The sequence below is a fragment of the Lonchura striata genome, chromosome Z (genome assembly GCF_050655825.1).
Source record: "Lonchura striata isolate lonStrDom1 chromosome Z, ASM5065582v1, whole genome shotgun sequence".
Taxonomy (NCBI): Eukaryota; Metazoa; Chordata; class Aves; order Passeriformes; family Estrildidae; genus Lonchura; species Lonchura striata.
Window position 1 is genome coordinate 77,377,873 of NC_140740.1, and position 13,796 is coordinate 77,391,668.

The 13,796-nt window shown below is 35.6% G+C and overlaps 1 protein-coding gene across 1 annotated transcript in view; it reads left to right on the forward strand.

The window, feature by feature from the left end:
- Positions 1-13,796, forward strand: part of LRRC2 (leucine rich repeat containing 2) — a 74,357-nt gene that overhangs the window by 14,650 nt on the left and 45,911 nt on the right. The window contains exon 3 of the mRNA XM_021534705.3: positions 6,107-6,317. Within this exon, the coding sequence (XP_021390380.3) occupies positions 6,107-6,317 (211 nt within the window). The remainder of the gene's footprint in view (positions 1-6,106; positions 6,318-13,796) is intronic.

Below are 13,796 nucleotides of genomic sequence, written 5' to 3' on the forward strand. Positions count from 1 at the left end.
ACAAACTCCCAGTCAACCTCTAGGGAACTCTGTTTGCCTTGGGGCAAGGTAATTTGGTTCATGTGGCCTCATTAAACTGTAACTTGCAAGATCATTTTTAATGGAAGATTTTCTTCAGAGGAAAATCCCACAAATGACTGAAAAGCTCAACTGAGCATTAATGGTGAGGTCTTGTAAAGATTTGTTTATGAGTTAGATGTTTAAGCAACTCACCAGTGAAAGCTGATTCTGGACAACCAACTGCGGAGAATACTGGCCTTCTGAGGTACTGGTATGAGATAAATTTTCTTCATGGATTTAATTCATTCCTCTGTTTCTTCTTCGGTTTTTATCGGACTCTGAAAGTGTGGCAGTTTAAAGAACACATGTAAACTAACAACAGAATATAAAAGAAAAAGAAATGAAACAGTGTTGGGTAAGCTTATTTTCATTTTATGCCATCTTCTTGATCCTGTCTGACAAGCCCATTTAAAATCTCCCATAGGATATAGACCACAAATTGTTAAAAAAAGTGTGCTGAGCTTTCCTATATGTTTATGAAAGTGCATATTGTGGAAAGAAGTGCGTGTTAATAGCACTGTTTTATATTTAATCTTCTTGACTCTTGTAGTAGTGATCTTTTATCAAAACAATCTTTTATTGTTCCCCAAAATCCTGAATGCTGTCAGATGATCTTGATGTGGTATGATGATTTTCCTCACTGAGATTTCTTATTTCTTTTATATTGTTTTCTTTTTTCTCTCTCTTTTTTTTTTTTTTTTTTTTTTTAATGGGAAAAAGAGTGAATGTTTATAGTTAGGGTTTTTTCAGCTGCTTTTTCCACTGTCTCTTCTCCAAAAAGTTCTTCTCAAAGTCTGGATAATTCAATGTGCATGTATTATTTTTTGAGTTATATACTTCCTGAATATTAAAAGTAAAAAGCAACAAGAAAACTACACTTTGCAGGCAGACTGACTTTTTTTTTCCCTGAGAGTTTACATGTTTGTTTAATAAAAAAGATTGGTCTCTATCTCTCTTCCAAACTTCAGTGTTATAACTCTATTTGTACCTTAACTAAGATTTTATTTGTTATGTTTATCTTTATTCTCCCACTCAAATGAAGAACTTTTTCCAGTCTAGTCTAAAACTGGAGCTGGCAGTCCCTTGCCTGCAAACACAAATTACAGTCAACAATTTGGTTTTCGGTCTGCAGCACTAATAAAAATACTAAGTTATTTGCCTTTGTTTGTAGGCACTTGTGCATGCAGATTATGCATCTAAAGCTATGCATAGAAGTGAATTGTAAGATAAAAGCTGACGTTCAGCCACAATCCTTTAAATTGCATGGAAGAGCCTGGCAGGGATACTGAAATTGAATCAATCCAATTGAGTTTGAAGCAAATGTTACTCATCCATCAGGAATATTATTCTGGGCTGAGCTCCAGTTCTACTGTGATGCTCTTCTAAAAATTACATAGGATTATTTGACGATCCTGCGTGGCTAGTGGCTCTGATTTAAACATTGCTCAGGAGTTCTAAACTGGTGTTACCATGTAGTGTCCCAGTCAACTCTTGTGTCCTGGTTTAGAGGAAATAGTGCCATCTAATGAAACTTCCTTTCCTTACCTAGGAATCACATCTTTCCTCCACAAGCTTCTAATCAGACATTGAATAGAGGGTACCTGATGAAGGAAGAGCAATTGAAAGAAACCCAGTTACTCCTCATTTGCTTTGATAGCTCTGAAATCCCTACCAATGCACATTTCTTTTCCAAGCTGCTTGCTCCTTTGAAAGGACCAATCACTGAGTTTATTAGAGAGTAACTCTTTGCATCAGATTGCTTAGATTCAATATTTTGTTGGAGAAAATAGAATTCCAAGAAGGGAACTACCATGTCCTTGAAAAGAAATATAATAATGAAAAATAAATGCTGTGAATCTTCTTTCTGAAGGTATACTCCAATAGTGAAGCAGCATTTGGGAAATGATTACCTGAAGAGGAATACAGCACTAACCAAAATGAAAATATTTGAATCTATTTCCCTGCTGATCTTGTTTCATAACTGTAATGTATTGTCCTGAAAGCTTATTGTAAAAAGGCAATATATTAGAAAATAACTTGCCAGACTAAAATTCCTCTATACCACATACATCTGCCTTAGTGAAAGGTGTGCTTTTGTGTTACAGATATGTAGGTATGAAACTTAATTTTCTTTTTTCTTTGTTTTTTTTTTTTTTTTTTTGGCAAACCTAAGCAGCATGCAACCAGCCTTTTTTAAAATTCGAGGAACTATTTGTAGGATTGAAGAGGAAATACTATAACAGTTAACTGAGTTGGAACCTTGCATCTCCTCTGAGCCCTTTGTCCAGGAAAAATATTTTTTGTATTCATAATCCCACCCAAATTAGCCTTGACTTTGCTATCTTCATTTTTCTTACTATTGAAAACAATTGTTGGTTTTTAATATGACTTTAACTGTTTGATCAACGCCTACAAGAAGGTGAAAATATTTTATTGTTAAATAGTATTAAAAAGACATAAACTTCAAGAGAGCTGTGGTTTTGTGATTTATTTGTCATATGTGGAAATGTGTTTCTGGAATATCAGGAGTCTTTAAAATGTCAAGAGCAAAAATATAATTTCTTAAAAGTATATCAATATTTAAAAGATTTTTTTATTTGTGTGAGTATTTTTTTCTTTTTGCCTCACTGGTTTAGAGGCCTTTCTTTTAGATATCTTTCCTAAAGATTCATGTAATAGCCTCCTGATATGACAAACATAATGGAAATTCTGTATAATTTGAGGATTGTCACCAAATAAAGACTTAAAAAGGTGTTTATTTTCATAATGATCCCTTAAAAAGTACTAACATATCAGTTTTTTGACAATAACAGAGCAGAATGACAACCATGTAGCCAAATAGATCCCTTTGGTTTTATTTCAACTGAACCTGCAAATTTACAGCTTTGCCATCTTTTCTTCTTGATACACATTGGTTCGATATAATTTGCAACTCCAGGCCAGTAAGGCTCACAGTGATTAATTTGGGTAGTGTGTAACTTCAGGGTACAGCCAGGTGTTGTAAATTATTAGACCCTTTGCCCATGGGAAATACAATGTTTTCATTCTGAGATGTACTGTACAAAATTATGCACTTTTGTTGCTCCATTATTAATTCACATTCCATCTGTTCTAAATGTGCTTGTACACAATACCTGCATTCTTTAAAAGCTTAACAGAGCATGTCACCCTAACTTAATGTACAAAAAAGAGAAAATTTCACACAGGATTTCCATATCAGTGTGCAATATACCTGCTGGATTCCCTAGTAGGTTTGATTTTTAACCTCCGTCCTTCTTCTGAGGTAAATATTTCACTGACTGATTTGCTTAACAACCATTTTTGTTGTATGCATTTTATTTTACTTGGCTAGCAATGACCTCCTGAGTTTTGTGTTTTATACATGTTATCAGTGGACTGTCAGAGGGCAGTTTGTTTTTTCAGCTTTAATGTAACTCTCTTCTTACAATTTTTTATATTCCTTGTTCTGGAAAAGTAAATTTTTAACCTGAGTGCTCTTCTATTCTAGTGTTCCTGGGGTCTACCTGACAGAGCCAGTGCTGGTGTGTAGTAATGCAGCTTACTTTTTATTGAGTTAGACTTTTTGATGTCTTATTTATGTTTAAGTTTTGAGCATTCTTAGAATTTATACTATCAGGTATGAGTCAGTAATTTTTTGGGCTTGAAACAAAAGCAATGAACACAAAACTCCCCATTTTGTATTGCACTTTGTGCAATTTTTTTCAGTGCACTAAAGTATGCGCTGAGTGAAATATTTATTGCTTTGATAGAAAATGAAGGAATTCCATGGAAATGAGAGGGTAGTAATGCAGAATTAAACTTCACAGAAGGACAGAAAAACTCTACGTGGAGGACTGGAGAATGCGAGAAAGAGCAGAACAGGATTGCTAAGTAAAATTTGGATTATTTTAGAAAAAAAAATAATTCTACTTGTTTTATTCTATGTCCTTATGGCTCCTGCCTCTTAATTGTTCAGATAATTTTGTTCGCTTCCTTGAAATTCAGTTAACACCTTCCCCATACCACTTCACTTCCTAGCTGTACAGATCTTTTGTCTCTATGTAGCTATACTCACTGGTGCACAAGTTTTGGAACAAAATATGAGTAGGTGTTTTGGGGCTGTTTATTTTTCCTTATTGTATATGGAAATATTTTTTGTAGCTTTTCCTAGAAATCTCTTGCTATTACAATATCCACACTCAGTTGTGTTGGCAGTTTCTGGGGTACAAATGACAGATTGAATAGTTAAAATCAACACTAAAAATTGAATTGGCTTATGTGTCAAAGCATCTGAAAGGTTTTTGAGCTATCATGTCTGCTGATATGGAACACTCTGTCATCTGAGCACTTCTAGACTGCAGCTGGTGGGGATACCCCTAGTAGGGCTGCTTGGTGAAATCAGATGTTTGAATATTTCTCCCTCTGTAACAGAAAATTTAGAAATATTAGCCACATTTTGATGACATATCACAGTGTGGGCTAAAGAACTGTCTCTGCTTTAACCTATTTTATTGTCTTTGTCGTATCAAGTAAACTCAGACAATATTTGTAGAGATATTTGGGCATAGTTGGTGGACTGTGCTAACACCTTTAATACATACTAGGGACTCCCTGGGCTGAATGTTTTTCTGTCTGTCCAGTCTATTTTTTTCTTAACTCACTATATATCACAGCTTGCTGTGGTATAAAACATTCCCCAATGCAGTAGACACTGAAAGAAACTAGGAGATTTATTTCAAATTTATTTTAGTATTCTCACACCTCCCCTATTGATGCTTTTAATACCAGGAATTCTTCCAGATGTTGACTTGTGAAGAACATCCTGATCTCTAATGAAAACTGAAGTCAAGAATGAGTAATACTTCTGCAGCTATCAACGACTTCTATAACAATTCCTTTATTGCTCCTTTCATATTTTGTGAAGTTATTTTCCCCATCATGTCTGTGAAGCTTCCTTCATCTGATATGCTACAAATCCTTTTGCTACTCATTTGTATACCTGCAGTAACTTCATTTGCTTTTTTGGGGTTTATCACAGCTCATGTTTCTTTCTAATTTTTTCATTTGAAGGTAAATACAATTTTATCTTTTAAAAAATATTTTGTTACTTCCTATTTGAACTTTATAAACTTGCACTTGTTTCTCTTTCTAGGACATACCATATTTACTTTCTCTAGGGTTACTTCATCCTGAACTTTGTGTCCTTCTTAAGCTCTCAGTTTTCTTCAATCCTTTAGATAAAAGTTTCTGTCAGAGGATGGAGATGACAAAAGAAGTCTTATGTACCACAGGATAGAGAATCAGATTTGATGATACACGGAGCGCTGCAGAGTCTTGTTTCAGTGTAGAAAAGGCTTGCTTTTTGTTAATCAACCAGCTCTTTAGTTGACTAAACTGACATAAATCTCTCCTAACTAAAAGCAAGAGCTTTTGACAATGTTAATTATATCAAATTGAATTTGCACCTGAAGTTATGAGAAAAAGCTTACCTTGCAGGTGATGTGGAAGTTACACTGAAACTGAATCTGAAATCACTTGGTATGTGATAACTTTGACCTTTAAGAAGATATTGGTGTAAAAATTAAAAAAAATCATTATATTTGATCAAGAAAGTGCAGGGAAAAAAGGCACTTTTTGCCTTTTTTTTTCCCAAAGAAAATGTTTTCCTATATCACCAGGTACTTGATTTTGTTTATGCAAGTAATTTGTTCTGTAAGAATATATTTCCTATCCTATCAAAATAAAGGGTATAATGTTTGCTCTTTTCTGTAACAGTTAGCTCAGTCTCCACTTTTCTGTTATTCTCTGGGTCTCAGTGTTTCATAGTCAGAGAATGAAATTCTGATCACTTGAAATCTATAAGTATATCTAAAAAATCTTAGCGTAACTCCAGGAAATGCACATTTTCTGAATATACATATTGAAAAATAGCCAATAGCTTAGATGTATAATTATATTTTGTTAAGTACTTCTGCAAACACAGATTAAGCTTTAGAACTTACCTGACATATTTTTTTCACATAAGCATTTTTTGGCACTATTTCAGGATAAAACAAGAATGGAATTTGATACTAGAGTGCCGTAAGAAAGGTATTCCTCAATCAAAATACCTCAAGAATGGCTTTGTAGACATCAATGCAAAGAACCTGGACACCCATGGAAAGAATCCTCAGCTCAAGAAGAGTCATGCCTTGTCAGATGGAGTAAATAAAGAACAAGACAAGTTTATTTTTCAGCTTTCTGGAGAGCAGTGGACGGTAAATCTAATGGAAAATATGTTTCTGTTGGTGAAGAATTTGGGTGTCTTAGACTGTATGTTTTAATCCCACTCTTTTTATGGCAAGTGCATATGAAACTGAAGTTTTTGCACAGTGTTAGAAGTGACCAAAGTATTTTCTACCTCAGCCTGAACTAGTGGTTTAATTTTCAGGTATGAGTATTCTAAATTCTCTGCTGATACATGTAATTCATCTCTCTCAAAACTTTTGGTTTGGGCAATAATATTGCAACAAGGTATTTTCTCTAAAATTCCCCAGAGAATGAAGAGAGATGAAAATAATATTTTTTGGCTTATTGTTGTCTTCCACTAATCAGAGATCTGTATTATTGCTCTAGTGGTGTGATAACACTTTCTGTACTCTGTTTAAAACTAATATTAGCATCAATCCACAAGGGTCTTACTGAAAAAAGCACATTTGAGTTGCAGATGTGTTTGATGTGAAATAGCAGCTTGCAGGTAAGATGTGAATTAGTATTGGCTTGAAATTGAGCAAGTGGTGGGTTAGAGTTAGTCTAAAGATTTCTGGAAAGCTGTAATTGAGATGTAGTTGGAGAAACATTGCTTTATTAATGATAATGTGAAATTAAAATTTTGAATTTCATGTAGTATTGTCATTCAAAAAAATATGTCAAAACATTGATAGAAAACTAGAATTATTTTTTGATTGACCTGAAATGTAACTTTATCCTAGAATTAATCTTTAATCTAATGGTATTTTCTTTTTAATTTTTAATTTTTCTTTCTTGCTTTCATTTTCTTTGAATAAACATACAATATTTGATATTTCTGGTCTATAGAAAACCCTGGTTCCCATTCAGATCTACTAAAGGAAACTCTTTCTTCAGCTGATACTAATCATTCACCTGGTAGGACTGGTTTTTGGGGAGCTATCACGTCTCTTCTTTCAAGAACTTGGGATTTTGAAAGTGATGTTTAAGATGTATAGTCAAATACTGCATTCTTTTGGGTATTGTAAGCCTTAGAGGTACTTTAGGGGAAAAAAAAAGAGAGTGATTACAGCTCCTTAGATGCTGATATAGTAGCACCTGCAAATATCTTTAATGCATCAGGGTGTAGAAATTAAACTTTCCTGTTGCTTATTTCCTTTTGCAAAACCATTAAAATTTTGCTTTGCCACCATAAAATAAGCTTTACTTTAGGAGACAAAAGCAAATACACAGGTTTTGTTCTGTTTTCGAGCAAATTTAATTTTAAATTGATGTTCTGAAAAATCCAGTTTAAGAGAAATTGGTGTACTTTACATACTGTTATATTATGTCACCTTGAGCATGACATTTCTAACCACAATGGGTTTGATATCTTCTTATCAGATGCTCAATGCATCCATATCAAACAGCCATCAAGTCTCATTGTCCAGCTCTAGTCTAGCAAAAGTAGGTTTCCTGTTTCAATAACAAACTGGCATAGTTCAGATGTCTGCACACAAAAATACAATCCCAGCTGATTTATTTAGATCAGTACTCCACCAAAATTAAAAAACCACTTTCTAACAGCTGACAATTATTTTAAAACTCATTTGACAAAATTCTGAAAGAAGTGTATATCCACTTACTGCAGAAATTTTTAAAAGTTTTTGTCCCTTCTATAAATCATACCACTTATTTTGCTTTTTAAAGTCTGAACTGTTGCTTCTGAAACAAAGAATCAGATGCTATAGTCTCTTCTCCTGTTACTTTATCACAAAATGAAAGTATTCACACTTAAGAAAAATGAATTTTCAGACTATAAAAACAATGCTGCACAGTCTGACAACTTGCACATGAACAAAATCTGTGGACATATGACAGTTTTCTCAGAGAAGTCTGTAGCTGAGAGCTGTGGTGTCAATTGTGGTTTAGTTTTTTTTTTGTGTGTTTTGCGCACAAATACACCTATGAGTTGAAAGTTTCGGTGATTAAGCACTCAGGGACTTGGAGAAGTCAGAGTTGGGATTACCTGTGCAGATTTATGGGCACATAACAAGCTGGATTTGCTGTTGACTGGCCACTTACCGTTGGCAGCAGCAAATAGCACGGTCCTGTAAAGTATCCATTTGGGGATGAGCTGCTGAATCTTCTATCTTCCTTTTAGCTGATAAGTATTTCTATTATGTTTCCCCTTTTCTCTCATCTATGAAGCAGTAATATATCCTCTAGGCAGTTGATAGCTAAATCTGAGCAGGTTGTTGGTGTGACTTAGAGGTTTAATTTTGAGAACAAGGCTTGGTTCTGAGCTATACCATTTCTTTTTATGGATGCTGGGAAGCTAAGTCACACAGAGGAGTAATCCCTACCATAGGGATGTGGCTTTAACACATCCTTTTCATAGGGATCAATGTCAGAGTGCTCAGGGTGTCTAGATGGTAAAAATATATCCTGGTTAGAAAGAAGCTGCTACTTTGTGCTCCATATTCATAACAGCATCTGGGTTACTGATTCTTCATTGTTGACTAGGAGGTTAAAAAAGGGATTTGTAAAACACTGTATAATGGAATCATAGAATTGCTAAGGCTGGAGAAGACCCTTAAGTTCATTCAGACAAACTATTAACCAAGCAGTTGAAGGATGTATTCATTGTCTTTGGTCATTCTTCAGCAGAAGCCCCATGAGGCTATCTGGCACCTGCAGAACATGTTCTCTCCTTATCTCTGAGGATACCCTGCATAGCCAGAGTACTATATTCACCCAGCCATGAGAGTTTGGGATAACTTGGGTAAATATTTTGAAAATAATCTGGATCGTGCCTTTTTGAAAATAATGTCAGACCCTCTTCTAAGAACCTTAGTAAAGGTGAAAATCAGAGCAGATCACATCTTTTGAATTCCTGTTAGGAATTCCTTCCTTTGAGACTTTCTGCCACTTTTTTCCCCACCTCTCAAATATCATTGATATGATAACGTATTTTTATTAGGTGGAGACCCACTGTTCCTTGTAAAATATTTATTTTAACACATCTGAGAAAAGCTAGAGATCTTTGACAGCAACAAAATAGTAAGGGAAAGAAGGTTAACAATTTTGTAATAATTAGCCATTAACACCTTCTGATATATTTCCATTTTTAGTGTTCACAACTATGGGCCTCCTTAAAGGCATATATTTCTGTGAAGAAAATGGAGTGAGTGATTTATGAATTTAAAGCCAAGGAATTATGACACAGTGTTAAAGTAGATAAGGGAGCAGTGAAGCTTGTGCTTTTAACAAAGCTAGAATGACAGTGAGATCAGTGAAAAGAGACTGGAAATAAGAAGAATCAAATACAAATCATGTTTTCTTAGAAGAAAGAATAACAGTCTAAAATATGATACAGCTAGCACTGGACTTGCCTTGCAAGGGATAAGTACAGAAATGAAAACTGTTTTGATTCCAGGAAAACAAAAGGAGAAAATGTTAGATTGCAAGAGTGAATGGCACAGTGTTCTGTTTAGCTCACATGAAAGTAAAACTTAAACAAAAAATATTAGGTTAGGCAAGTAGGCACAAAGTAGTAGCTAAAGAGACTTGAACCTAATTTAACAGTATATGAATTCTGAAAAAATTGTTTTCTCTTTATGCAGATCCTTATTCAAATCCCTCTGAATCTGAAAGACATTTTGTAACTTGGGTTGTGGTTTAACCATGCCTGTCCATGTAGTTAGCTTCAGCCTATGGGCAGTGGTTGATAGCTACATTTATGACATAACATTTATACCTTTGTCAGTCAAAGCTCCATCTGGCTGGGGCTGTTTGACAATAACCTTAAGGTTCAGGGGTCCTTGTCTCCCTTTTACATGCTGGACAAATATTTTAGGCTGGACACTAGGGAAACATTCTTCACAGGAAGAGTGATTGGGCATTGGAATGGGTTGCCCCGGAAATTTGTGGAATCACTGTCCCTGAAGGGATTTAAGAAACGCGTGGATGTGGCACTTGGTACCATGGTTTGAAAAGGTGGTGTTAGGTCATAGCCTGGACTCAATGGGCTCAAAGGTCTTTTCCAAGCCAGTTAATTCTGTGATTCTGTGGTTCTGTGTCTCAACTGTCTACCTCCCATGGGTGTGCATTTCTACCAGCTGGGGATAGTAATGAATCAGTATTTGCAGTTAGGAAAGAAAAGAACATACTGTAAAAAATGGTCTGGTTTCATCATCACAGAATCACAATCTGATATTGTGAATGAAATTGGATGGGTTTTCTATTCTTTTTCTCTTTTAATAAAAAAGGGGCAGAATCCAGTTATATTGCCCCAGCAGTGAGTCTCCTAAATCTTCCTGTGTTTGCAAAACACTTGGGACTTTGAAAGCATGAGAATGGTGTGTTCTGCTGCAAGTAATTTCAGGTTTCCAAGGTGTGTTTCAGAAAAATAAAGTTATTTTTTGGGAGTTTTACAGGCAAACACACTGTGAAATATGTATATATATATATAGATTATGGACCTTTGAATTTTGTGTTTGAATTGAATGCCTAGGGAAAAAAAGCCCAATTGATGCAACACTTGAGAACCTCTGTACACATAAACATGTATCTACTCAATTAAATTAGTTCTTCAGAGAAACAGCACCATTAGAACTAGAAACTGAGGCAAAATAATGCCATGAATATTCATACAAACTTTTAAATTAAATCACTTTAACTCTGTTTTTCCCCTCTGAGTGTTTACTTTCTGCTATTAATTAATGAATGTTTATTCTCTAGTGAATCAGTGAATTTTAAATATTTTTCACAAAACATTCAGGATAAACACATTTTTAAATGTTATGTTATCAATATTGGCAGAGGAAAGCTGATGATGCTCCTCAAATACAGAGTAGAACTGCTCTTGGCTATGCTGCTTTTCCTAAGTAGAGGATTTGGATGCATACCTACTTTAAAAAACTTTAATGTCAGATGTGCAAGTAAGTAAGTGGTGGTAAAATTCTTTACTCATAAATCATTATTTTCTTGTATTTAATTTCCTCACAAAACAAGGCATCAAATTACTACTTTTGTATTTATTCTTATAAAATAATATGTATTTTCACTGAGAACAGAAAATTTCTATTTGTTATTCCCAACTGTTTCTTACACTGATGTATTTATTTCCTACAAAGGGTCAAAAAGCATTGCTGCATTGAATGGACAGGGAAAATCTTTCTTCCACTTATATAAATTCCAGAGATTTCCACAGAGATTTCCCCTGAGGGGAAAGAAAAAAAACAAACAAACCGAAAAAGACATTCCTGACTCAGTCATGACCACATTTATTATTAAAGGTGGTTCCACTACATACTATATTTCATAGAATCATAAAATCAGTAAGGTTTGAAAAGACATCTAAGTTCATTGATTCCAGCCATTAACCTAACACTGCCAAGTCCAGTGACTAACCAGTGACTCAAAATGTCTGGGGAATGTATAGCCTGGTGGCACTGCTGGGGTGTAATCCCTCTTTGCTCCTGGGCTCCAGTCAGCCAGGAGCTGGAGTGCAAGAGGCATGGGAGAGGCTACGGGCAGGTCTCTGCTTGGCCCATAGAAGAGGAGCATGGGGGCCGTCCTGTTCTGTCTGTTGGCGTAAGCCTTGCTTCCTTTCCTCTTTCTCTCATGAAGCAACAGTGAGCACAAGTGATCGGGGCTGGCAAATCATCCTGTTTGATTGACATGCCCACAAAAAAGCCCCCCACGCTGCTCCCTTGGGACTGTGATGTCCCACCACAGATTTGTAAATGCTCATGGCTGAAAGGAATGACGAAAGTCAGAGGATCCCAAAAAGCTCACTGTTTTATCAGTAAATTACTGTTACAATTTGATATTAAATTTCTCTGCTGAAATGAAGGTGCAAATTAGACCAAATGCTGGTAGGACACCAATTTTACTTTGTGTGACAACTTTATTAAAAGTATGGGGGGAAAAAAGGCTGAGGTGGGGAGGAGGCAGAATGAGATAAAGAGATAGAGGATATAGTTCAAGCAGAAGATAGCTACCAGTGGGGGCTTGTTTAAAGTATATGCTGCAAATGTTATTAAGCCTTGCCTTACTTAAATTTTGATTGATAGTCATAGTGTTTGGTCATGTCTTCATCCATGGTGATGATGCAAACATACCATACAGAGGGAGAAGATAAGGATGAAGCTGAAGCACAATGCAATAAATCATGTATGAAACAATTGCCATTCCAATTATTTAGAAAAAAAATCCTGATAACAACATCATTCCAAATTCCAAATGTTACTGCAAACATCATTGCAGCAACCATGAGCTCACCCGAAGGAGTTCTGATGATCAGAGTGTAGACATCAACCATGAGGTCTACATGGGGCTCCAACCATTAAACCAGTCATTTGGCTTCATGGATTGAAACAATTGTGCAGTTTAGCCAGTTATTTCTTTCATCTTAGCTCACACTTCCTTAATGGTAGTGGAGGCATAATGAATGGCTATACAACATTCTGTGTTGGCTAAATTGAGCATTCCACATACATATTGTTCTTTAAGTAATTGGTCTTGTAAAGCCTATTTTGATATCTGTTGGACTTGCAATTTCAGTTCTCCAGAGGAGTACTTTGTCAATTGCTTGATGTATGCATTTGCCATGTTATGTTTTCTACCGCCCTTGATGTGGTCTGATAACTATATAAGGTGTATCTTAAATCTCAAAGCTAAACCAAATGGTACAAGACAGTTCCTCATCTTGCAAATCCGGGTGTCATTATAGTCCATCAAATATATTTAGGGACACTATGGAAGCAAAATAATCTTTAACAGGCAGTGGGTGTCAGGGGTTGCACAAATACTGCCTGTTTGATATGGGTCCAGCGCATTTTGATTTCCAGGAACTGGGCCCAAAGTCAAGCCACAGGGTGAAAAACTCCCAAATTAGGCCTGTGGAGAATGTGCCTGGGAGTAGGTTCATCCTTCAGTGCTTTGTCAAAGGGTACCATATTGGGATAGAAGTGCAGAGATGACAGGCTATAGGCAGAGCTTCTTATGTAGCCTTGCTCCTATTTTATTTGTGGCACACTTACTTGCTACACTGAGGTTAACATCTCAGTGGGAACATAAACAAGACCTCCCTTCCCAAGATTTTTTTCTCTGAAGCGGGATACTGAATTTTATCCTCTGGGATCTTTAACCCTACATTTTCAAGGCTCTCAATAACATAATTTTGAATATTTCCCACTTTATCTGTGTCTGGACCCCTAATCAATACATCATCTATATATTATTATCCCCTCATCTACTAGAACTGTAGATAATTTTTGGACTAGGGTAAAATGTGCTAGCATGGAGGAGTCCTAGTCTCTCTGCAGTATTTGGTGAAAGTGTATTGCTTCTCCTTTCATGTGAAAGCAAAACAATTCCAATGGCTTTCCTGAAATGAAACCATAAAGTACATATATTTCACACTGGTGGTAGCTAAACTTGGATGAGCTTCCTGTATTATGGCAATTAACTTAGCAATATTAGGCACTACTGCTGTTGACGGTGCAGCATTAGCATTTAAT